The following is a 27,124-nucleotide window of genomic DNA, read 5'->3' on the forward strand; positions in this document are numbered from 1 at the left end:
CTCCATCCTCAAGAAGTGGTTCAATTGGTGAACATAATGCAAACTTGTAACAACATCCATAATAGTAATGAGAAAAGTATATGCAAGGTGCTTTGGGAGCACAGGGTAGTGTAGTATTCACTTGTTTTCATCTTTACAACCAGTTACTTTTTGCTTTTAACATTTAGACAAGAATATAAAAGGCACATTGTTTTATAAATTAAGATTCAAGGGCAGTGGAAATTCTTTTGGTTCATGAGGTGGTGTTTGGTGATAGGAAGAAAGGGTCAAAGTTGGCAAAGTGATGCAGATTTAGTGTCCTTTATCTGAAATGCTTGTGACCAGAGTGTGTTTCATATTTTGTATTTTTCCAGATTTTGGAATATTTGCATATACAAAATGAGATAACTTGGGGATGGAACCCAAGTCTAAACATGAAATTCATTTATGTTTCATATATATCTCTTATACACATAGCCCGAAGGTAATTTTATATGATATTTTTAGTAATTCTGTACATTGAGGATAGGAATGGAAAAAAATAATTCTGTGCATGAAACAAAGCTTTGACTGACCAGCACATGAGGTCAGGTGTGGAATTTTCCACCATGGCACTCAAAGAGTTTCGAATTTTTAGATGAGGGATGCTAAATCTTTATGTTAGATGGAACTTCCATTGTAGGAAAAACTTCTCGTCAGGAGCAGACTCCTAATTCACCTATTGATTGATTGATTGATTGACTGATTGAGACAGTGTCTCCTCTGGCCCAGGCTAGAGTGCAGTGGTGCAATCTCGGCTCACTGTAACCTCCACCTCCTGAGTTTAAGCAATTCTTGTGCCTCAGCTTCCCAAGTAGCTGGGACTACAGGCACATACCAGCATGCCCAGCTAATTTTTTTTTTTTTTTTTTGTATTTTTAGTAGGCATGGGGTTTCACTATGTTGGCCAGGCTGGTCTCGAACTCCTGGCCTCAAGTGATCCACCCACCTTGGCCTCCAAAAGTGCTGGGATTAGAGGTGTGAGCCACTGCATCCGGTCTCACCTTTTTATTATTAAAAGGTTTTGTGCCAGTCATGGTGGTGTGCCCTTGTAGTCCTAGTTACTCAGGAGACTGAAGTGGGAGGATTGCTTGAACCCAGGAGTTCAAGGCCAGTGTGAACAACAGTGAGAACCTGTCTCTTAAAAAAATAAGAAATAAGTTTTCTCTGTATTTGTCAACTAATTAGCTTTAGGAGTATGACATGGGGTATGATATGGAAAGCAGCTTCGGTTTCATGATACGAGGATGGAAATCAATGAGAAAAACGTGGAAACCAACTGCAAAAATCTTAACCAATCACAGTTTTCTTATGTCGTTATTTGTATACTATTTATGATACAGACATGGTATATACTTTATCTTGAAAGTTCTAGGCAGAAAGGTTAACATTTCTACTTATGTATTTTCCTGTTTTTGTGCTTATCTAGATTTTTTTAAATAATTTCTTCTTTGTATTACAGTCTTGGCCCTTTAGTGAGTAAAGTGAAAGAATACCAAGTAGAGACAATTGTAGATACCCTCTGCACTAACATGCTTTCTGATAAAGAACAACTTCGAGACATTTCAAGTATTGGTCTTAAAACAGTAATTGGAGAACTTCCTCCAGCTTCCAGTGGTAAGCAAGAGCACATTTTTCTTCCTATTTGTTTTTATGTGGAGGTATTTCTCCCCACCTTTTTTTCCCCTTCTGGCCAAGGAGGGAGGGAGGTGGCTGTCCTTACAGATCTTCGTAGGAATCCCTTTGGACAATTAAGAAAATTAAAGCTTGAAGCCTTATTTTTCTTAGAAGTAAATTAACTGGTAAAGGAATATTTCGATTGAACTTGTTTGTAGTATGTATTTTGGTGAAGGATTTTTATATGTTGGAGCAAGATTTTATACTGTGTGTACCATGACTGCAGACTAGAATTATGCCAACCTATGCAGTGAGGGAAGAGATAACCAAAATCTATTTCCAGTATTAATTTCACTTTGCGTCATATTTGCTATGTAAAATTTAACACCATTCAGACGTAGCTGTGAAATAGTTCAGTTTACTGGTAGCTTTAATGAAAGCTGAGCCTTTTACAGCTACTTGGTAATTAAACAAATTTAAAACTATGATTAATGTATTTGTCAACTAATTTAGCTTTTGACCTTTGACAGAAATGTGTAGGTAATATAAATTTTAGAATTGGTCTTGACTACTAAACTATTGCTAAAATTAGCAGGCTAAAAGTTATTGTCTCATCTGCAAAAGGTGAGATTATCACCTATTTCATGGGAAGATTTAGATTGGTGATAATGTAGTCTGGGGGCCGGGAGAGGTGGCTCACGCCTGTAATCCCAGCACTTTGGGAGGCCAAGGTAGGTGGGTCACCTGAGGTTGGGAGTTAGAGACCAGCCTGACCAACATGGAGAAACCCCGTCTCTCCTAAAAATACAAAATTAGCCGGGCGTGGTGGTGCATGCCTGTAATCCCAGCTACTTGGGAGGCTGAGCCAGGAGAATCACTTTAACTCAGGAGGCAGAGGTCGCGGTGAGCCAAGATGGTGCCATTGCACTCCAGCCTGGGGAACAAGAGCGAAACTCCATCTCAAAAAATAAAAATAAAAAAATCAAAAGAATAAATAATGTACTCTGGGTATGTTATTTTCACTCATTTACTTAAATCATTCATTGTGCTAGTTTTCATGCTAAAGGCTGCATACGTAAACTAGTCTAAACATCAATCATATACGAGGTCTTACTATTCCTTCTAGTTTGTAGATGGGGGAACTGAAATTCAGAGAGATTAGGTTAATTCACCCAAAGTTGGGTGAGTAATTGGGTAAAGATTCAAAACCATTATCTTTTAATCCAAAAAGGGTGCTTTGTTCAATGTATCATACCAGTGTTATTTTACCCTTATTAAATAGTTACTTATTTCAGTAAAACATTTCAACAACTCAAAGGTATGTTATTTATAATTGTATTAGCTATGTATATATTTTTAAATTGTTTTTCTCTCATTGAAATATGTTTGCATTGAGCCAATTTCCGGTTTTTGTAAGAATTTTTTTAACCATTCAGATTCTTTCAGAGTGACTTGTTCTTTTTTTTCTCTCATCAGTAACGACATGTTAAGTAGTAACAATTCTGATTTATGAGTCCTGGAACGAAGTTTCTACTTTATAATGAAGTTACGGAATATTTGAGTTGGAAAGGACCTTATTAAAAGTTATGGCTGATTTTTTTTTTTAAGAAGCTGCTAAGCATTGGAGCTCAGAATATATGCTTTTTATTTCACTGAAGTTTAAAAGGCTAGTCTACTAGAAGAGACTCAAAAAGAGAAAACTCTCCTTGCAGCTTTAGGGGTGCAAGCACTGCAGCTACTACTGGCTCCATAGCTAGCATTCATACCAATGCATACAGATTATCCAGTAGATAGAATAGTTATCTATCTACTATTACTAGTTATCTATAATATCTATTGGTATCCAGTAGAAAGAATCTGCTGACATCTGTATTTTCCCTGTGTCCTTTACCCCTTATGAAGTTGTCATCCCTAATTCTCATTTATGTCCAATAAGTTATTATAGAAAAACAGCCTGTTCTGAAAGATGTGTTTTTCTGCCACAGATCTCCTGTGTCTCATGATCAAGTGTGGAGTTGTTAAAGATTTGGTCTAATTCTTGTTTATTTCTATTAAGTTATTTTATTGAAAAGCAGCCTGTTTTGAGAGATGTGTTTTTCTGCCCTGGATCTCTTGTGTCTCATGATCAAGTGTGGAGTTGTTAAATATTTGGTAACTACCATGAATATAAGAGGGAATTCAACATGCTTGCTTTGAAATTATTATTGCCTTCTTATTCATGCAGGCTCTGCATTAGCTGCTAATGTATGTAAAAAGATTACTGGACGTCTTACCAGTGCAATAGCAAAACAGGAAGATGTCTCTGTTCAGCTAGAAGCCTTGGATATTATGGCTGATATGCTGAGCAGGTAAGTGTGCCTGTTTATTTCCGTTACTTGTAATACAGATACTACATTGATTTACTAAAAACCCTTTCTAGTAAATACAATAAAACTTAGTGAAAAATTATTCATATTTAAATGGTGACTTTTATCAATTTGTGTGATTGGGAGTGAGGGGGAAATAAGCTAATTACACTAATGTATAAGTATATAATATTGTATAGTAAACATTTTATAGTTCTTTAATAAAACTTGTGATTTTAAATTTTTTAGCACAGTTCATGTTTTGTTTTACTTATATATTCTTGCATTCAGTGATGTATTTAGATAAGGAGATGTGCTGGTAGTTGTGGATTTTCCAGTTAAAAGAATGCTGGTAATCTTCAGTAACCATATTAATAGTCCATATTTTAGGGGAGGGAGGACCTTGGCTTTTATATATTTGTTGCTTTTTCACTTTCCTTTGGAAGTCAGATGTTAGAACATAGACCTAAGCAACTCCTAGGAGAAAATACCTTAAAGGACCTGTCAATTTCTGATTCTCATAATCATTATAGGCCACCATTATTTGTGTGTATGTTTTTTGTGGCAAATTCATTTCAACTTAAAAACAATCAAGTGCCTTCATGTGGGTGTGTGGATGTGTGTGTATAAAGTGAGGAGCTATCATCCTGGCACTGAAAGAGCTTGTATTTTACGATAGGATATAAGAACACAAATGGCTACAGGACAGAATGGGACTAAAGACTAACTGGGAGCATAGTGTGTTTGGGGTTTTAAAATGGAAGGATTCAAGAAAATTGTTTTTATGGAAAGTGGCATTTGAATTGGGTTTTGAAGAATGGGTAGCGCTTCAATAGTTAGATGTGCCCAGGTGTAGAATACTTAAGTAGTATATGAATGGGGAAGCGTATTCTAGTTTTCTAGAATATAGAACGAATAGAAAAGCAGTAGGAAATCATTCTGATAAATTGGGGTCATGTCGTGGTGGATGAGGAATTTATGTTTAATTTGATAAACTGAAAATTCAGACTTTTTGTCCTACGTGTGATTTAATCACGAACAGTGATTGTCCTGGCATAGGTTTGGGTAGTAGTGACTCATTGAACTATACATTTGCGATGCTTTGGAAGAAGGGTGTTGGAACAACAGGAACAATGAAACTATATATAGAGGAAAGCCAATAAGGGAGAGGGAGAACTCAAGAGAAGCTCAATTTTTTAGTGTTATGAATCCCCCCCTTAAAAAAGCAATACAGAAAGAATACAGAAAACCATTTAGAGACCTTTTTTTTTTTTTTTTTTCGAGATGGAGTCTCACTCCAGTGAGTCTCACTCACCCAGGCTGGAGTGCAGTTCCTTGATCTCAGCTTACTGCAACCTCCGCCTCCTGGGTTCAAGTGATTCTCCTGCCTCAGCTTCCTGAGTAGCTGGGATTACAGATGCCCACCACCTCGCCTGGCTAATTTTTGTAATTTTAGTAGAGACAGGGTTTTACCTTGTTGGCCAGGGTAGTCTCGAACGCCTAACCTCAAGGTATCCACCCACCTTGGCCTCCCAAAGTGCTGGGATTATAGGCATGAGCCACCGTGCCTGGCACAAAAAATCATTTAGAGATTTTGGAAGGACAAAGTGACAAGATTATTGTGTGGTTTTGGTGGTGGTGGTTTGTGTTTGGTTTTGAGACAGGTTTTGGCCCAGGCTAGAGTGCATTAGCATGATCATGACTCATTGCAGCCTCAATTTACCAGGCTCAGGTGATCCTCCCACTTCAGCCTCCTGAGCAGCTGGGACTACAGGGATGCACCACCATACGCAGCTAATTTTTGTGTTTTTTGTAGAGATGAGGTTTTGCCATGTTGCTCAGGCTGGTCTCAAATTTCTGGGCTCAAGCAATCTGCCTTTCTCAGCCTCCCAAAGTGCTGGGATTACAGGTGTGAGCCATCATGCCTAGCCTTGTTTTGTTTTTTTAAAAAATACTTTCCCAAGCCAATTGATTAGATAACCTATAATTGGGGATTTAGGTCTAGATTCCCGGAGTCAGTTTGGCAATGTAAATTTCAATGCCGCATTCACTTGGCTCAGGTTTCAGTTGCATTTTAGATAAAGTAAGAATTTAATTTTCCTTTCACTCTGAATTTGAATTAGTCTCAACTAAATTTGTGTTCTGAATATTTACATTGAGGTCAGAGGCCAAACATTTAGTAGTGGCCAGGCATCTTGAATTCATTTGTTGTTTTCTTTCTTTTTTTATTTTATTTTAAGGCAAGGAGGACTTCTTGTTAATTTCCATCCTTCAATTCTGACCTGTCTGCTTCCCCAGTTGACCAGCCCTAGACTTGCAGTGAGGAAAAGAACTATTATCGCTCTTGGCCATCTGGTTATGAGCTGTGGAAATATAGTTTTTGTAGATCTTATTGAACATCTGTTGTCAGAGTTGTCCAAAAATGATTCTATGTCAACAACAAGAACCTACATACAATGTATTGCTGCTATTAGTAGGCAAGCTGGTCATAGAATAGGTAAGAAATCTTTAAAAGTTTTAAACTTTTCTTTAATTAAAAACATTAATGCATGTTTTTAAAGAACTATTATGCTTTTCTTAGGTGAATACCTTGAGAAGATAATTCCTTTGGTGGTAAAATTTTGCAATGTAGATGATGATGAATTGAGAGAGTACTGTATTCAAGCCTTTGAATCATTTGTAAGAAGGTAAGTTTTTAAGATCTCTATTTTTTACAAAAAACTTTTCCTTAAGAATAGAATCATAAGATCTACATTAGGTGTGTGAGGAGAAGCGGCCTATTGGATTTCAGTTATAACAGACAATACAGTATTTGAAATTAATGTCATCTTGCTATTATAAAATGTGGTCATCACATTTATTTTGAAAATTTTTCTTGTCATTGTTAGGACTTCAAAGAATTTGGGAAAGGTATTTATAATTATTTTGGGTTTACTTTAGAAGGGAAGAAATGCCAGTGTAATAATGTAGTCTGTACTGAAAGCCCAGCAAGATAAATTATTTGTCAGAAATAAATAGTGAATTGTCTTTTCAACAATTTCTTAGGTCACATCCATTTAGCTAGGTCAGTGATTCTCAATTTGGAAACTGATTCTAATATATTTTTTAAAAGCTTAGTAAAAATTGTATATTTGTGTACTGGAAGGCAATACAAGATAAGTAACAGAATTTTTGCTCTTGACTAATGCAGTAGCATGGTGTCTTGAGGCCTTACTGGTTGTTTTCTGCATTTATCCCTTGACACTTCTGGTTTTGTGAAGTGGCTTTTAATCATATCATATTATGAAAATCAGAAATTGTTGGATTCATTTTTGTTCTTTTAGTTGACAAACACAAAGTATTCTTTTATTTGCTGGCCCTGTGGGCATTTATATGTTCTGTCCTCTCATTACATCACTAGAAGACCAAACCTAATTGAATATGCACTGGCGTTTCCACAAATAATCCTGGTTACTGAAGAGCACATTCATCTGGGTTTGGTTTTTCTAATAACATGTTGAGTATATACCGATTTCTGTCTATACTGCCACACATTAACCATAACATAGTTAAAATGGGGATTAAGGGAGTTCATCTTAAAATTGATTAAATAAGTAAAATTTGAAAGGTAAACCTTTTAAAATTGTAAGTCCATGGGAGAGAAACAGCAAGAATCATTGGTGCTAGATAGTATGGGAACTACTCTCCTATGTTATTGCTGGTGATAAAGCAAACTGTGGCAGGTAATGAATCAAGGAGAAAAGTACAGCTCTTCAAGGCAGCTTTTGTTTTTGCCTTTAGATGTCCTAAGGAAGTATATCCTCATGTTTCTACCATTATAAATATTTGTCTTAAATACCTTACCTATGATCCAAATTATAATTATGATGATGAAGATGAAGATGAAAATGCAATGGATGCTGATGGTGGTGATGACGATGATCAAGGTATTTCAAATTAAATAGAATCTTTTAAATTTTTGTGAAAGACAGTGTTATAAATGGAGATGATTCTTAGTGCAAATTGTACTGTTTGTTTTATTTAGTTATAATAGTGAAAAGGGAAATGATCTCAATATTTGACAATAGCAGATTAAGTTAGAGGGCATCTATGTATTGAACTGTTATGCAACACATTAAAAAATCATGTCTAAAAATCATTCATTAATGTTCTCAATAAGGTGAGTGAGAAGTATGTAGCAAAAATTGCTCACCATGTCCCAATTTTATTTCTTTAAGTATACAGAAAAAAATCTGTATATTTACAACTAGTACCATTACCACTTGTTTTCTCTTGGCTAGCAACTATATATGATTTCTGGTTTTAAGTACTACTCAAATTTTCTACAAAGCATTTTTGTAAGGAGATAAATCGAGGTTTTAGAAAGAATTGAATCTGTAGATATACATATTTAGGGCAGCTTGGTTTGAAAGAATATTAGTTTGTTTGTTCATAGTTCAGGAAAAATTCTTAATACCGTTTGAGGCCCCATTTAACGTTCATTAATAGCTTACAACGTTTCTGAGGCTCCTAAGATTGATGCCATCACATGATGATTTATGATATTTACTCTGGAAAGGAGTAGCAGCACTTCAAGGACATAGGGGTTGGTCATGTTCAGTTGTTTCTGTTCATATTGGAAGAATCATAGTAACAAATATTTAAGTTGGTAAGTTACTAGGTAAACAGGTTGGTGGATTTTTTGTTGTTTTTGAGAATACTGTTTAGTTTGATTCTTTGAAGGAATTTATGTAACAACTTTCCTAAGTGAGTAATTTCACCCATCTTTAAAAAACAACTACCAAAAAAATTTCTTAACACCATATACACCTCAAGCAGCTGCTGCCTAGTTTCTCTCCTCCGCAACAGAACTCCTCAGTGCAGTTCAGTTTCTTTCTTTCCATTCTCTCTTGAATCCACTCCTCCAGTGATGCACAAGATTGCAAATGTTTGACTCTGCCTATTGTATTACTCAGTCTCAGCAACATTTCTTTATTTAGCTTCTGGGATACCATTCTAGCCTGGATGTAGTCTTACCATTTTGATTACTCCAATCTTCCATGCTGGTTCTTCTTCTTCACCCTGACCACTGTACTTAGAGTATCCCAAGGCTCAGTCCTTGAACTTACCTGTTATACTCTTGATTTATTTGTTGATCTCATCTAGTTTCCTGGCTTTAATATCAGTATGCTGGCAACCCAGATCCTATCTTTAATCCAGATCTCGCTTGTGAATACAGATTCATATGCAACTGCTTAATTAATATTGCTGCTAGGATATCTAAAATATCTTTTCCCTACCCCTTCCCCATCTCCCACCTAACCTGTTCTTCTTTAGCCTTTTCCATCTCAGAATGGTACCTCCATTCTTCTTAGTTGATCAGACCAAAAATCTTGCAGTCATACCTGATTCCTTTTTCACACATCCCTCATGTAGTCTTCCACCTCAGAACTCTTTCATTTTGTTGTTTTTATTTTGTTTATCACACTTACTTTCTGACATACTGTAATTGATGGTCTCCTACCTATTAGAATGTAAGTTTCATGAAGGTTCGACATTTTAATCTCTTGATTGACTGCTTTATTCCAGTGCCTAGGACAGTGCCTGACACACAGGCAATCAATAAATGGGTTGTATTAATGAAGGGAAAACTTAGCTTATATTTTAATATGAATATCTTTTGAAAAAATCAGTAGCAATGTGTATTCCAGGTTTTGAATGTTGGTCTTTTGTGCGCTGTATAACAAACAGGTACTTCACCTGCTTTATCAGTTAATATGAATTATACCCATTAAATGACTTTCTACCATGGTGTTTTTGTGATTTATAAAATCAACATAATTTTAGTGAATTGGGACATGTTAATTTTTTATAATCTTGTTTTTAATAAAGCTTATATTTCTGGGATGCAATTACCATAGTGTATGGACATGGAAAAAACTTTTATGTGCTCTTAACTTGATAGTATATTTTGGCAGTATCTTTTAACTTTATTTAAATAGATATTGGTAAATAAGCAAATGTCTCGCATTTAGTGGTATTTGGTTGTATTTTCCTATAATGTGCTAAGGTGAATTTTAAGCTTTTGAGTTGGAAAATTTTATTATTTTATTATATATTGTAGAATCTTCTAAGGCCTAGCTGGCTACCTTTGACTGTCACTAAGCTAATTGGAATAAAAGCCAGTAAAAAGATATCACTCCTCTCAGTTATTTCAAGGCTATGTATAGTTTTGTCTAAGAATCACGAAATTATTGTGAGATAATTTTAGACTATCATGATAACTGCTAGTATTTCTGCCACCTTTCTGACTTCATATTACCCAACTAATTAAACCTGATGGTGTTAGAAAGAAAGAGTTGCTGGAGATTTCACACACATGTTATCTATCAAGTATAGATAAGTGAGATACAATTCTTAGTGCTTCTGCTTTGAATGTTTAAGGTTTAGCATTAGGGGAAAAATGGTTCTCTGTTAAGTTTGCAGCATTTTCTTGTTACAATTAAGCAAAAATAGTTTTGTTTTACAGTACATTAAGACAAAATTGTGAAAGGTTTAGAATATACATGTTTGTTCCTCATAGCTTATCAACAAGTCGAGTGAAAAGCCTTGTAGTCACAAAGCTGATATCAACCTTCTTTTTGTTCCCAGAAAATTAGTTCTACAGTGTTTTGGGATTGGTAACCATTCATTTTATCACCTACTCTACTACCTCAAATCCATTTCATGGTTTTTCTTAGAAATTCCCTGATAGTTTGCTTGATTCTATGCTGTTAAGTAAGTTCTTTGAATTTTGTTTCAAAAGCTGGGAAATTTATGACTATAAATATTTATATTCTAAAGAAGTTGAATGTGTTAATTGATGATTTTAAAGTGTTATAACTAAGCACAGTTCATTACAAAATAAATGAGAAAATGTTTAAAAATACAATTATGTTTGTTTTTTAAGTTTAATTTATGTGCAGACTTATAGAAGTAACAAGCTCTTTGTTGAAGTTCCAGTTCTATTGAAACCTACCTGTTGCTGTATATGTTACCGGAAAGTTAGATTAACTGATTTGTTTAAAAATATCAATTCATTTTCTGTTTAAAATAATATACTTCTCTTGTCATTAATAGCCTGTTTACATTCAAACTTACCCTTTAGGGAGTGATGATGAATACAGTGATGATGATGACATGAGTTGGAAAGTGAGACGTGCAGCTGCGAAGTGCTTGGATGCTGTAGTTAGCACAAGGCATGAAATGCTTCCAGAATTCTACAAGACCGTCTCTCCTGCACTAATATCCAGATTTAAAGAGCGTGAAGAGAATGTAAAGGCAGATGTTTTTCACGCATACCTTTCTCTTTTGAAGCAAACTCGTCCTGTACAAAGTTGGCTATGTGACCCTGATGCGATGGAACAGGGAGAAACACCTTTAACAATGCTTCAGAGTCAGGTGGGTTTTAAAGTACAGTTTACAAAATCATGATAGTAAATGCAATGCTTTTAAAATTGTCTTTGTATGGAAATGTGAGTTCCAGAATATCTATAGAGAAGCAGAAAGTTCTGGGATATGTTTATATAGTTAATGCATGTTCATATTATGTTACTTGTAAACTATTCTGATTGAAGTATTCTTGGTTTTACTTGATAAACAATATTTAAATAATTTTAAGATTCAGTAAAGTAGTCTTTATCTTTGATGTTAATAGAGATGTCTTATAGCTGTGGAGTCATACTACTTGTGATCACGTAACTGACTTCACTTCTAATTTAGGTGTGTGATCTTGGGCAAGTTAGTTAGTCACTTTATTAAACCTCACTTTTCTTATTTGTAATAAGAGTGTATTTAGAAATACCTACCTGTGGTTGTGAGAACTGGATGATCTGTATAGAGCATTCAGTGTAGTGCCTACTACATATATACTTACTAATAAAATACACTTTTTTTTTTCACTTGAAGGCATTTTTTTCTAAGGTCCTAAACATTAGAGCTATTATATTGCTCCCATTTATTGAATATAACATACCAGGCATTCTCCTATCTTATATGTAATCTCTACAGCAGCCCTATGGGATGCACAAATACTAGATCAATTTTTATAGGTTACAAAACAGATATTGACAGTGATTAAACCAGTGGAGAGGATGGGACACACATATGGTATCTATCTTGTTTTCAAGTAGTACAAATAAATACATTTTTGTGGTGAACTTACTTATAAAGGTGAATGTTGAAGATTAATTGTAGAAGGAAATAAGATAAAGTGTATGGAGGATATATGTGAGTGAGTGAGTATGTAGAAGTCAGGTATTGCTCAGTAGAGTTGCCAGGAATTTCGACAATGCTATGGAAAGTTAGACAATTTTTTTGTTTTGTCTAGTTCTTAGATCATTGTGTAATTACGGTGTGTATCCTTGTAGTTTAGTTGTTGGGATTTTTCTTGGCTTTGTTTTTATTTTTAATCTCTACTTGCTTTGCTGTTGAGGTATTCTAGAAGCTCCGTTTATAGCTTTGCATCCATAAGATTTGTTAGTAGAGACCCTATTTGTTTTACTGACTAACCAAACATTAGAAAGTTTAGAGCAGATATCTTTTAATCATAGCCCTGCTGCTTGTAGCTACATTTGAAGTGAGGTTGATTCCTTGTAACAGCAAATGGAAAGTAAGAAAAGGACCTGTTCAGTGGTTGCTTTTCCATAATTTATCTTGTTTCCTTTGACTTTTATCTGTGCTTTTGTCATTCAAAATACCATTTATGAATTAACCTCCTAAATTTTTTATTGAAAATATTATTTGTTTATTTCTTTTCTTTTCTTTTTTTTTTTTTTTGAGATGGAGTCTCGCTGTGTTGCCAGCCTGGAGTGCAGTGGTGCTATCTCAGCTCACTGCAACCTCCGCCTCCTGGGTTCAAGCGATTCCCCTGCCTCAGCCTCCCAAGTAGCTGGGACTACAGGTGCACACCACCACACCCAGATAATTTTTGTATTTTTAATAGAGACGGAGTTTCACCATGTTGGCCAAGATGGTCTTGATCTCTTCACCTTGTCATCTGCCTGCCTCAGCCTCCCAAAGTGCTAGGATTACAGGCGTGAGCCACTGCGCCCAGCCTATTAATTTCTTTATAGTCATGTATGTTTCACAATTAAAAATTAAGTAGGGAAGACTGTTTTGTTGCTCCCTTGAAAGCTAAATGATAGCTTTTCGTAATTTATCAGTATCAAGCAAATGGAGTTATAAGAGAACATATATAATCCATATAACAAACTTGATCTTGTTAGTGTTAGCAATAGCAGTAGATAGTCGAATTAGGAATTTAACAAAAAAAGATAAACTCTTCCCTTTATCCTCATTCTCCATAATTCATGTTAAGTGTACTGAGGAAATACCAACAGCTGAACCATCTAATGAGTATATGATAATTGCAGGTTCCCAACATTGTTAAAGCTCTGCACAAACAGATGAAAGAAAAAAGTGTGAAGACCCGACAGTGTTGTTTTAACATGTTAACTGAGCTAGTAAATGTATTACCTGGAGCCCTAACACAACACATTCCTGTACTTGTACCAGGTATGAAAGAAACATAAATCTCTTTTGGGACTTAGTATAGGGCGTAGCCTTTTTGTTAGGATTTAAATAAGCTTAAATAATGATTTCCTTTTAAAGGAATATTTGTGACAACTTAATATGCACGTAGAGCTAACTTTTTAATCTAACCATCTTGAATACCTGAAGTTAGAAATTTGTAAATAAAAAGTTAAGTCTTACCCTAAAATATTTGGCTGTAGTATTTATTATAGATGGTGAAAATTTCTGCTTATAGAAATAATATAATGAAGTGGGAACATTAGCAGTACTCTAGGGGTTGATATTTCATTTTTCTTTCTTAAAAGTCTGCACAGCAATGATTGGATTTTTTGTTGGCTTTTTAGGAATCATTTTCTCACTGAATGATAAATCAAGCTCATCGAATTTGAAGATTGATGCTTTGTCATGTCTATACGTAATCCTCTGTAACCATTCTCCTCAAGTCTTCCATCCTCACGTTCAGGCTTTGGTTCCTCCAGTGGTGGCTTGTGTTGGAGACCCATTTTACAAAATTACATCTGAAGCACTTCTTGTTACTCAACAGCTTGTCAAAGTAATTCGTCCTTTAGATCAGCCTTCCTCGTTTGATGCAACTCCTTATATCAAAGATCTATTTACCTGTACCATTAAGAGATTAAAAGCAGCTGACATTGATCAGGAAGTCAAGGAAAGGGCTATTTCCTGTATGGGACAAATTATTTGCAACCTTGGAGACAATTTGGGTTCTGACTTGCCTAATACACTTCAGATTTTCTTGGAGAGACTAAAGAATGAAATTACCAGGTTAACTACAGTAAAGGCATTGACACTGATTGCTGGGTCACCTTTGAAGATAGATTTGAGGCCTGTTCTGGGAGAAGGGGTTCCTATCCTTGCTTCATTTCTTAGAAAAAACCAGAGAGCTTTGAAACTGGGTACTCTTTCTGCCCTTGATATTCTAATAAAAAACTATAGTGACAGCTTGACAGCTGCCATGATTGATGCAGTTCTAGATGAGCTCCCACCTCTTATCAGCGAAAGTGATATGCATGTTTCACAAATGGCTATCAGTTTTCTTACCACTTTGGCAAAAGTGTATCCCTCCTCCCTTTCAAAGATAAGTGGATCCATTCTCAATGAACTTATTGGACTTGTGAGATCACCCTTATTGCAGGGGGGAGCTCTTAGTGCCATGCTAGACTTTTTCCAAGCTCTGGTTGTCACTGGAACAAATAATTTAGGATACATGGATTTGCTGCGCATGCTGACTGGTCCAGTTTACTCTCAGAGCACAGCTCTTACTCATAAGCAGTCTTATTATTCCATTGCCAAATGTGTAGCTGCCCTTACTCGAGCATGCCCTAAAGAGGGACCAGCTGTAGTAGGTCAGTTTATTCAAGATGTCAAGAACTCAAGGTCAACAGATTCCATTCGTCTCTTAGCTCTACTTTCTCTTGGAGAAGTTGGGCATCATATTGACTTAAGTGGACAGTTGGAACTAAAATCTGTAATACTAGAAGCTTTCTCATCTCCTAGTGAAGAAGTCAAATCAGCTGCATCCTATGCATTAGGCAGCATTAGTGTGGGCAACCTTCCTGAATATCTGCCATTTGTCCTACAAGAAATAACCAGTCAGCCCAAAAGGCAGTATCTTTTACTTCATTCCTTGAAGGAAATTATTAGCTCTGCATCAGTGGTGGGCCTTAAACCATATGTTGAAAACATCTGGGCCTTATTACTAAAGCACTGTGAGTGTGCAGAGGAAGGAACCAGAAATGTTGTTGCTGAATGTCTAGGAAAACTCACTCTAATTGATCCAGAAACTCTCCTTCCACGGCTTAAGGGGTACTTGATATCAGGTAGGTATCTAGATTTTCTTCCTTAAAAAATTTTTTGTTGATAGTTGGTTGCCTTAAAAGATGCCTAATAAAGAAGTTAAGCCATGTCTATATTTTCTTAAACCTAAAAGCTAAGTATGTGATGAAAAAAAAACCTGTCTTTTGTAGTATAGAGTGATATTCAAATGACATTTTGTTGTTTTAAAAGATAGAGTGGTAATTAGATAATGGTTAAATGTGTTCTCATTCCTCATAATGACTACATTTTAATGTTGCTATGTTATGTTAAAATGTGGAAAAGACATATCTCATGAATTAACATAATCTAAAGAGCTTGCTGATACTAGTTACAATAAATAAAATTGGTGAAAGTACTTTTTTCGAATGAAAGATCCTGGAAGAGTTTTCAGATTTACCAGTGTCATCCTGATTAGAACAAGTAGAAGGTAATAACATTAATAGCAGTAATAGCCATTCATTCTTAGGCATTGCTTTCTTTTTTAGTAAAAAATTTGAAGATTTTTGAGCGGTTTTGGATTTAGCTAGTTCTCTTTTGTGAGGGTGAGATTCTCCACTGCTGCTTCAGGTCCCTCCTTCCCAGAAGGAATTGTTTCTTTTGAAATCTAACAGGATTTTGTTTTATGCTCATAAGTGAGTAAACTTGGCTCCTTTGGATTCATGCGTGCAATAAAAAATACCCTTCTTGGCCAAGGAAAATTCTAAGGAATTGAAGACACTGGTGTTATTTGAAGTGGTTTAAAAATGATGTCCGTGAGTTTTAGTGGACTACATACCAATAGACTTGCAATTTATTTTTAACTAGGCTCATCATATGCCCGAAGCTCAGTGGTTACAGCTGTGAAATTTACAATTTCTGACCATCCACAACCTATTGATCCACTGTTAAAGAACTGCATAGGTAAGTGGAAACAAAGATAAACATACTGATTTTTGGATTTTAGAATTCTCAAACTCTTGAATTTAGTAACTAGAAATATCAAGGAATTAAAATAATTGTTTAAAATAAAATTGATATGATCTTATACCTTTAACAAATTGCATTTGCCTATATTGTTTGTAATTATTCCTAGATGATTTTGCACACATAAATGAAGTTATAATATACCAGCATGTCTTTAGAGTCAACTACATATTTGATAACCATGTTTTTGGGGTGACTTAAGATAAGATAGCTTTAGTGGATAGAGCAGAAAGGTACTAGATTTATGTGGCCAGTCTGAAGTTTCTCCCTAGATGTAAATGAGTCTCATTTGAACTATTAAGGCCTCAGATTTCAATTATTACGTCTAACACCGAAGGAGATCTATGGAGATTTCCATATTTAAGGTCAAAATAACCTAAGAATAAAAAATAAAGTGGGGGAGAGCTAATTCGCAGAAGAACTAAGAGGAGATAACCCAAGAAAAACTAGGGCTTTCTCTATTTCTGTGAAGACAAGAATTAGCTTTTGGGATTATTTCTGATTTTTATAACCTCCGTGCATTTTGGTTTTATCATTGGTTTTCCTAGAGTTTGATAGTAGCCAAAAACCCCTCAGAATTTAGTTTGTTGCTTTCTTGAGGACGGGATAATGGAGATAACCATCCGGGAGGACTGAGGGATTTGGCAAAGAAGCTTTGTAGCTTTGTGCCATTCTGCAGTGTGCCAGAAAGAAAAAAAAAACACAATATAAAATTTGAGCTGTATAGAAAGGGATTGCCAGTTCAGAATAAGGAAGGCAGAGGCACAAATAGGTTCTATTGCTGGGGCCTAGAAATTATTTAAAGTCTATATGAGAAACTTCTTACTGGCATTTCCCCCACCCATTTTCTGCTTTGATATATTTATTGAGCACTTTGGTATTATGCAAAACAGGACAGAGGAAGAGGCCCATGCCGTATCTCTAGCAATATCTTCCCATGTTGACAGCAGTCAACCAGTATGCATTGTTGATACAGTTACTCAACCAGGTAGTTAGCATTCTAATTGAATTATGATCTAGTTCGATATTCATGACTGTTTAAACATCAGAACCACCTAGGAAACTTTTTAAAAATTGAAATTGCTAGTTCATGGCACCATTTTGTCCATAATAGCAATATTTTAGATGCTTTCCTGAAAGCAGATATATACTCTATTGTAATTATTCTTCTAATCTACCAGTTTAGTATGCAAATAAAGGGAAGGGGAAGTTAGTTTGGTACATTTATATTGTTTTTGAAACCACGCTGTCTCTCAGACGTTTTTTTTTTAAGTCAGTGCTGGAACTTTCTTGGATATCAACATTGAGTTTGCCAATCTGCAGTATCTGAAGTCTCTCTTTCCTCCCGTATTTTCAAATTGCTGGTTTTTCAAGTTGGCATTCAAGTCTTTTGTTACCTCTCCTGCATTTCCCTGTGTATTCTAAAAGATTGCTGATGATAGAGTTGAGATCATATAATGATGAATAATAGCTACATGTGAATACTTAGTGTGTACTAGACATTGTCTTCAACAATATATGTGCCGTTTATTCTGCTCTGTATAGCTCTAAAAGATTTATAATCCTCATTTTATTGAGTGAGAAACTGAGGTGAGAAACAGGTTCTTGCCTAAAGTAACTTGCACAAAATCATACATTTAACAAGTAAAATGGTTTGAACCATCATCCATGTGACTCCAAAGCATTATACTTTCTTTCCCACATTTGCAAGAATAAGCAGACTTTTAAAGTACCTAGATGCCTTCTCTGGCTTTTGTCCTATGTTAGCTTTCAATTTTCTCCCTTTATATTATTTTCCTGTGAATTCATGTATTTCTTATTGAAGACAGAAATAAAGTAGGGCTTTTGGAGGCACGTTTCTCTTTCCTTTGATGAATTGTATATCCGCTAATAGTACTCCATCTTTATTAAGCAGTGGGTCTGTCTTCACCTCATTTTTTTATTCTTATTTTGAACTTAGTTTAAAAATATTTTTTTGCTGCTTTTACTGAACTCCAAGGAGAATCATGCATGTTATTAGTCTTTTTAGCTGTTATCTCTGTCATATCTTGTATCTATGAAAGTGATATTGAGGAACTTTATGGACTCTTCTTCCATACCCTCTGCATTATAGGTGCTGAGAGTGGATTATCAGTTGAAAATATATTCACCTTCAGAAATGATAGTTGCCTTGCTGCTGAAAGAAACTTTATGGTTCACTTAGTATTTCATCAGGTTCTTCCCTGACCTTCGCTGAAGAAATAACAATGACACCAGCAAAAATAAATTATATCAACTTAGAGAAAATATAATGTATATTATATTTCAAGTTTACCATGTCTGTCTGTTGCTTTTCTTGTAATATTTCAGGTGATTTCTTAAAAACTTTGGAAGACCCGGATTTGAATGTGAGAAGAGTGGCCTTGGTCACATTTAATTCAGCAGCACATAACAAGCCATCATTAATAAGGGACCTATTGGATACTGTTCTTCCACATCTTTACAATGAAACGAAAGTTAGAAAGGAGCTTATAAGAGAGGTAAGTTAGATCATACTGTTTATCTGAGCTTGTCTTTAACTTCAGTATTATATATCCACACATTCTTTTTTGCTTTAACAGGTAGAAATGGGTCCCTTTAAACATACAGTTGATGATGGTCTGGATATTAGGAAGGCAGCTTTTGAGTGTATGTACACACTTCTAGACAGTTGTCTTGATAGACTTGATATCTTTGAATTTCTAAATCATGTTGAAGATGGTTTGAAGGACCATTATGATATTAAGGTAAGATGTTTGTGCCTATTTATACAATGTTTTAGAAGAAGACTTTGCTAGAGCAACTTTCACCCTTGTAATTTACTCATGTGTCTGAGAAAATCAGGTTGTCTGTCAAGATTTTGATAAGCATGTTGTAAACTATAAAGTGCAAAAGTAATAGGCAGTGTAACACCAGTTGACATGTAAGAAAGATCAGAACCCTTTTTATTGGAGGAGGAAGTGGCAGTGGATGCAAAATGCTCTGTGCCCACTTGCTTAGTGAATCCCGACAGATTTTGCTGTTTAAAGTATAAATCTGTAAGTTTTTGGCCTGACTTAACACTGGACCATAGTTGCTACCCATGGAGGGTTTTCTTAGCATTGTCTTGATTAATTCTCCTGAGCTACCTTTGGGGCTAGTCTGAATTGTAACTGTATTATTTACCTGAAGGAGGAATTTTTGTTCTCCAATATAATATACTGTGTTTAATACCAAGAATTTTGTTAGAGGACATGGAACTTTTCAGATATACAAAGCAATCTGTAGAAGCAACTTGAGAGAAATCATACTGCATCTTATGTTTGGATAATGAATTTTGCGTATAAGTGTTCTTTGTTTTCCTGTGATGAAATGAACATCTCCATTTAAAATGTGAACAGTAAAAGAGTGATTTGAAAAATAAAAAATGCATGCATTGTGTCTTTTTCATCTACTGTTCCATTTGGGGCTTTTGGCCAAGCATGGCAAAAGTGGTAACTCAGTGGTAATTCAGCCATACTACCCAAACTCCTACTCTTAGGTTTCCATGTGTGATAGTGACCTGAGCCTCTCAAAGTTTAATAAAGAGAGCCCCCCAACCAAGAATTAAAAGGACGTGCTTGTTTAATTCTATGAGTTTATAGTCTAAGAGAAAAAGGTTTATGGGTTATCAGGTTTTGCATGGATTAATCTGAATAACTGGTCAACTGTTATGATAGTGGAAACTTATTTCGAAACTTGTGTTCCAGCTCAGTAATATTCCAGTTCAGTGATTCTCAATTCTGGTGCACATGAGCTTTTCAAAAAACAAACAAACAAACAGAGTCTGTGGCCGTATTCTGACAGGTTCAGTAAAACTCTGGGGATGGGACTTGAAGAATGGGTATGTTTCTGAAGCTCTCTGGATGATTCTAATGTGCAACCAAGATTGAAAACCACTTTTCTGGTTCTCGTATCTGTTTGAGACAGATGTCTCAAACCTTATCTGAGTTAAGTGCTAAAGAGTCCTCACCTATAATATGCTGCTCAAGAGACCTCACCTAAAATACAATCTGGTGAGGTCTCTTTAGCACTTAGATAAGGTCTGAGACAAATCTGTCTGATTCTGATTGGCAGATTACATAAAAAGGAAGCTTTACTTTGCATGGTATTTTCCTTTAAAGGATCTGTCAGAATTTAGAATTTTGTTTTTAGAAAATGATGTCAAATCTAAATTCTTTTTTATTCCTAATAGATGCTGACATTTTTAATGTTGGTGAGACTGTCTACCCTTTGTCCAAGTGCAGTGCTGCAGAGGTTGGACCGACTTGTTGAGCCATTACGTGCAACATGTACAACTAAGGTAAGAAATGATAAGTATCAACCTAGGTCAGACTTGGTGTATTGGGGATTCCTAGCCAATTCTTTTCTCTAGCTTTCCAAATATAAGTATTCCAGTGCTCTATGTAGCAGTTGGTTTAAAAAGTTGACCTATTGAATACTGATGTTTTATAAAACTTAGCACTGTTAACTGCTATTCTTACAAGTTTTTGTTTATTGCTATATCAATATAACATTTTGAAGTACTGATATATGTATTTGAAGTACTGATATGGGATAAAATGTGATCAGGCAACAAAAGAGGAAGTTTTTAATTCTGATTGGAAGGGGAGTCATAGAAGGCTTCATATTAGGGTGACAACATTTGCAGTGAACCTTGAAAAATCCAGATTTTTTTTTTTAGACCAAGAAGATGAAACAGGCTTTGAATAAAGACCTGGAGATGTCATCATATGTTGTGTTTGAAAAAGTGTCTAATAGAATATAGCAAAGAATAGGGTAGCTAGAGTAGTACTTTCTTGATGGGGGCCAAAGTGTGGGACTTGCTAAGCAGATAGTTGAAAAAAGAGTGTCCTGCTCTCTTTGTTACAGTCATGTGGGTCTAGATTTTCTGTTGTTATAATGGTGCTTTGTGTAAAATATTCCCTTAAAAGAAAAGGAGACAACTTCTTTAAAAATAAGTTTAAAAACAGTTGTGCTTAGAATATAATATGCCTTATGGACCTATGAGAGTAACTTTTATCAGGAAGATCTTACATGCTTAAATTTGTTCATGTAAGAGTTGTCTTTTATAGCATGTAATCTAAGTTTACTCCATGTTACAGGTAAAGGCAAACTCAGTAAAGCAGGAGTTTGAAAAACAAGATGAATTAAAGCGATCTGCCATGAGAGCAGTAGCAGCACTGCTAACCATTCCAGAAGCAGAGAAGAGTCCACTGATGAGTGAATTCCAGTCACAGATCAGTTCTAACCCTGAGCTGGCGGCTATCTTTGAAAGTATCCAGAAAGATTCATCATCTACTAACTTAGAATCAATGGACACTAGTTAGATGTTTGATCACCATGGGGACCATTACAGATGACCATACAATGCACTGAATTGACAGGTTAATCATAAGACATGGAAAGAGAAGTGTCTAAAAGCTTCAAAATGTTCCACTTTTTTTTCCTTCGTGGAGACTGTTTGTTTGGCTTTCTTCCATTGTTGTTTTTGTAGCATTTATTTCAGAAATGTGTATTTCCATAATCCAGAGGTTGTAAAACCACTAGTGTTTTAGTGGTTACAGCAACATTTGAAATGGAAACTAAAAGTTAGGATTTTATGGAGTATGGAGATAAGGTCCAGTATCTATTTACCCTGTAATGTTTAGGATTAAAATGTTGAAATTTTGTGACCATGAATTTCTTTCTTTTATAAATTTTCTCGTTTAAAAATCAAAAATCTTGCAAAACAAAAACCATGTTTCTTTTTCTTGTACAACTTTTTGTTTTCCGCAACACAAATTGATTTTTAGCTGGCAGACAAGAATATCCATATAAGATTTGTTACCATTTCAGAGGGTTTGGCAATTTTTAAAAGATAATAAGGTATCATTTTAAAGTATGAAAATTAACAATATCCCTGTTGCGCACACTAATTTTGCATGAGCAAGTTTACAAATATGTATTGTCTGTAAAGCAGCATGTGCAGATTATTCATAATATAGAAGTTAAAATAAGTATTATTAGTGCAATTTTCAGATATTTATTTTTGCACAGAAAACACATTATCTGGAGAGAAAGAAAGGAGAATTTTCGAGACTTTGGTTTTCTTAATGCCAGTGTGAATTTGCAGATGTTTTCAGTAAATCGAGTCACAGTAACAATTTGCCACTTTTTTCTATTATAAATCTTCTTACTTAAATTTTGAGTATTTTAAGTGCTCAATTTTTCTCAGTTACCCATTTGTGTGCGTGTGTTTCCACTTAGAAATTCTTAAAACCAGATTTTTCTTTCATTCCCTTTGGATGTCTACATTCCTTATCAAAGGATATAAATACTGTGTATGCTTTTGAATTTTATTTTTAGGAAAATTCTGAAGCCAGCTATCACAGCTTTGTTAGCTAATAATAGTATTTTCTTTTAGTTGAGTTAGGTTTTTCCCCATCTCCTGTAGAGCTAATTTACATATTGTATTTGCTAAGTGTTAACTACTTTTCCTGATTAAGGGATCTGTGCTGGGGAACAAAGCTTTTGCAGTACCTTATATTGTAGTTAAAATTTTATTTAACATATCCTTCAGTGAGCTCATTTCACACTGTAGCCTCTTCCTTCAAATTTGTGGTGCTCCTGTAACAGTAAGAACTAATTCTGAAATAAAAGACATCTCCTAATGCTGTGCAAACATAGTTTACATGTATTGAAGGAGGCAGTTGTTAAATTGAGTGACCAATTTTAAGCAATCAGATATTTGAAAACTGCACCCTTTATTTTTGAAACTGTGAATTAGAAACACTTCCTGCTGTATTACTACCTGCTTTAACATCCAAATATACAGTGATTTTAAATGATAACATACTGTGGTTATTAGATTAACAGCTTGATTTTGAATGTTCAGATGATAATGCAGAAGACATCACTACTAGTAAGGATTTTGACTAGTGCATTGATGTTGAAGTTGGTGCCATTTCAAAATGTGGCAGGTGATAATCTTATACCATAATTTGCATAAAACTGTAATAGAAGTTTATTTTGAGATGTTAGTATATTATGTAGTATGCATTTCTGTGGTATAGATGTTGTGGATATATTTAAGTATTTGGTTACATGGTTTCACAATAAATTACAATACTGCAGGCTCTAGGACTGAATAGGAGACTGACATGCATATGTTGTGTGAATGAATGTCTTAGTTGGGTAAAGTTAAATCCAAATACTTCAACCGGCTTTTTCTTCAGTTTGTTTGTTTTTAACTTTCAAGATGCATGTTTTGTTTTGTTTTCCTTTGTTTTTGTTTTGCAAGCCAGCTCATTTTTCTAACAGTTGAAATTCTTTTAATACTAAAGAAACAGATACTACTCTCTTATGACTTTAGTGTTTATATACCTGTTTATATGCATACATTAACAAAATTAGTAATAGCAGTGCTTAGAATTTCAATGCTGAGTCATACTGATGATTAACTCCATACTCCTAGTGGTGATGTGGTCCAGATACTGGAATGGAAGTGGCAGGGTGTGGAGTCCAGACATAGTCTACCACTCATGCTACTTACTAGTAATATTAAGGTGTTGTACTTAGCAATTCTTCACATGTGGGTTCCTGAGGAGATCTAAAAGTTAATACAAAACCAAGCTGTTTATTGATTTTCATGAGAAAACTTAGTTTAGGTCTACCTGATTTATTTTAAAAGAAGGCAGAAAGGAAATTTGGTATGGCAGGGTTTAACCTAAAAGGTTATTTATAAAATCAATAGCACTGAATGATAATTTTTTTAATGATGGTCATATATTTTATTAATGATATCTGACCATTAGAAATTAGAATTATTTAAGGGTTGGAGTATGATGATTTCATCAAATGTTTGAATATTTAAATAATTTTTATGTAACCATAATTAAACCAAATTAGTCTTTTTTTCTTCATACTTTTCTTTGGTAGTGAAGAAATAACATAGGGGCATATCTAATTAACCAGTTCCAGCGGGTATTGCGATATCTTTATATCTAGTTCAGTCTCAAATGTATGAATATGATTATATAGTCATGATTGAAGTTCAAAATGAGGAAACATACAAAATCCTCAGCCATTGAAAAATTCAGTTAACTTGTTTATACTCCTGTAAGCTGTAATTAGTCACAAGACAAAGTATATAGTAATACTTTGTAATGAAGTAACATTTTCTGCCCACATTAATTTTACTAAAGACCTAAATTGTTAAAATTAGTTGGCAGTCTCTAGATTATGCTTAGTAAGTGTTTTGAAATTAAAGACTTTAAACATTTCAGCAAGTAAATAATTGGATTCTAGCTCTGTTTTAAATTGAATCCTAATTTTCAAACCACTGCTACCCCAGATTCATACCTGTTTTTGAAATCTTGTTTATGGAATGGAAAATTGACAGTATGGTAATAGTTTATTTACTGATTGGACAAAGGATATTCTGGTTTTAACTGACTTTTCCATTTAAATAAAATTCATTTGATAATTTTGGTTGCAAAAATGGAACACAGTGGAAGTATTTGGCTACAGGCTACCACAGTCTCATCAGATAAGACTGTTTTCTAAAAGGAAATGCAAAATGAAATCATACATTTTCCTTTTCCAATACAGTAAGTTGCTTGTTTTCCTATTAATACTAGAAAATATTTTATAAACACCTTTGCTGTAGTTTCAGGCAAGATCTCTCAGCAACATGTTTTTTGCTCTTTTTAACTTGGAAAGTTAGCTCTGAATCAGAAAACTACTGAAGGGAGTAACGCATATAATTTTACTTTGTTGGACCCTATAATGCCAGTGCGTCACGTTTCAGAAGGATTTTTAGTAGACAGAAATGCCTACTTTTGTTTTTGGAGTCTTAATACCCTGTCCTCTTCATACCTTATTAGTGGTGATTTTAGCAAGTTTAATTATTTTGCTGAGTTCTTAGAGAAAGCTTATGCTATATGAAATGACATTGTTTCCAGATTAGGAAGTATTGGATTAATTTGCTATTGCCAGTAAGTAATGGTAGATGGATATTGAGTGATTTTAGTCTAGAATACTCTCACAAAAATAGTAAAGAATTGTACTTCAGGGCCGGATGGCAGCTCACGCCTGTAATCTCAGCACTTTGGGAGGCCAAGGTGGGGATCACTTGAAGACGGGAGTTGGAGACCAGCCCTAGGCAACATAGTGAGATCCTGTCTCTACCAAAAAAAAAAAAAAAAGAAATCAACAAAATGCGACCAAAAGAATGGATGAGATGGCCCTAAAAGAATGAGGATTACATTTAGTGAGAAGACGTGGGATGAAATACCTAGTGAACAATATTTAAGGGAAACTGAAGTGCAAATAGCCTCACAGGTTTGTTTTTGTGTTTGAAACAAGGTCTCACTGTTGCCTAGGCTGGAGTACATTAGCACGAACATGGTTCACTGCAGCCTCAGCTTCCTGGGCACAAGTGATTCCCACCTCAGCCTCCCGAGTAACTGGGAGTATAGGTGTGTGCCACCACATCCAGCTAATTTTTTTATTTCTTTATAGAGATGGGGTCTCATGACCTTGTCCAGGGTGATCTTGAGCTCCTGGGCTCAAGCAATTCTCCTGTGTTGGCCTCCTAAATTGCTGAGATAATTGCAAGTGCCTCCTTGCCCAGCTGTGTGTTGTTGATTTCTTTTTTTTTTTCTTTTTCTGAGATGGAGGCTTGCTTTGTCTCCCAGGCTGGAGTGCAGTGGTGCAATACCGCCTCACTGCAACCTCTGCCTCCTGGGTTCCAGCGATTCTCCTTCCTCAGCCTCCCAAGTAGCTGGGATTACAGGCTAGTGCCACCATGCCCAGCTAATTTTTGTATTTTTAGTAGAGATGAGGTTTTGCCATGTTGGCCAGGCTGGTCTCAAACTCCTGATCTTAGGTGTTTCACCCGCCTTGGCCTCCCACAGTGCTGGGATTACAGGTGTGAACCACGTCACCCAGCCAGCTTCTTAATTTATACATCTAGCCCAGTCCATGCCCCTGTTTCAGACTATTACATCCAACCACCTGCTGTACATCTCATAAAGGTATCTCAAACACAGCATGTCTAAAGCTGAAGTCATCATCTTTCCCTGGTTTTTCCTGTCTCTTTGCTGATGGCATCCCATTTACCTAACCATTCAAACTGGAAATCTAAAAGGCTCACTTAGCATGAGTTTGGAGGCAGAATATGATAAAGAACAAGGACTCTGGGAGGCCAAGGTGGGTGGATCACTTGAGGTCAAGAGTTCGAGACCAACCTGGCCAACATGGCAAAACCCCGTCTCTGCTGGAAAAAAAAAAAAAACACAAAGAAATTAGCCGGACGTGGTGGCACATGCCTGTAGTCCCAGTTATGCGGGAGGCTGAGACAGGAGAATTGCTTGAACCTGGGAGGTGGAGGTTGCAGTGACCCAAGACTGCATGCACCACTGCACTCCAGCCTAGGTGACAGAGCGAGACCCTGTCTCAAGAAAAAAAGAACAAGGACTCTACAGACAGACATCATATATTAGTTTGAATCGTGGCTGACTGTTAGCTGTTGGACTTGGGTAAATTATTTAACCTCAACTTTCCCTGTCTATAAAATGAGAATTAAAAATTGTAGAACTTTATAGGGTTTTTGTGAGAATTAAATAGGAACATTTGTATAAAGCACTTAAAACAGTACCTGGCACATACTACGTGTAATATATAATTGTTAACTCTTATTAGCATTCTGTCCCTTTTATTTCCTAAATATCTCTCATGCCCATCTCTGTTATTCTTTTGGCTTAAGACCTCAT

General features: G+C 35.4%; 1 protein-coding gene across 2 annotated transcripts in view; it reads left to right on the forward strand.

Moving 5' to 3' along the window:
- Window positions 1-23,712, forward strand: part of CAND1 (cullin associated and neddylation dissociated 1) — a 46,821-nt gene extending 23,109 nt beyond the window's left edge. Inside the window, exons 1-14 of one of the 2 annotated variants that reach the window (XM_031650603.1) lie at window positions 399-463; window positions 1,481-1,635; window positions 3,860-3,983; window positions 6,221-6,477; window positions 6,562-6,667; window positions 7,761-7,906; window positions 11,107-11,399; window positions 13,373-13,514; window positions 13,877-15,370; window positions 16,173-16,268; window positions 18,681-18,850; window positions 18,932-19,096; window positions 20,563-20,670; window positions 21,473-23,712. In XM_031650603.1, coding sequence (XP_031506463.1) covers window positions 414-463; window positions 1,481-1,635; window positions 3,860-3,983; window positions 6,221-6,477; window positions 6,562-6,667; window positions 7,761-7,906; window positions 11,107-11,399; window positions 13,373-13,514; window positions 13,877-15,370; window positions 16,173-16,268; window positions 18,681-18,850; window positions 18,932-19,096; window positions 20,563-20,670; window positions 21,473-21,697 — 3,531 coding nt within the window. In that variant the 5' untranslated portion in view covers window positions 399-413 and the 3' untranslated portion in view covers window positions 21,698-23,712. Of the gene's footprint in view, window positions 1-398; window positions 464-1,480; window positions 1,636-3,859; window positions 3,984-6,220; window positions 6,478-6,561; window positions 6,668-7,760; window positions 7,907-11,106; window positions 11,400-13,372; window positions 13,515-13,876; window positions 15,371-16,172; window positions 16,269-18,680; window positions 18,851-18,931; window positions 19,097-20,562; window positions 20,671-21,472 lie in introns of those variants that run through there. The other variant, XM_021922576.2, reaches the window with a different exon arrangement.
- The last annotated feature ends 3,412 nt before the right edge of the window (window positions 23,713-27,124 follow it).

This window comes from Papio anubis, chromosome 9, assembly GCF_008728515.1.
Source record: "Papio anubis isolate 15944 chromosome 9, Panubis1.0, whole genome shotgun sequence".
Classification (NCBI taxonomy): domain Eukaryota; kingdom Metazoa; phylum Chordata; class Mammalia; order Primates; family Cercopithecidae; genus Papio; species Papio anubis.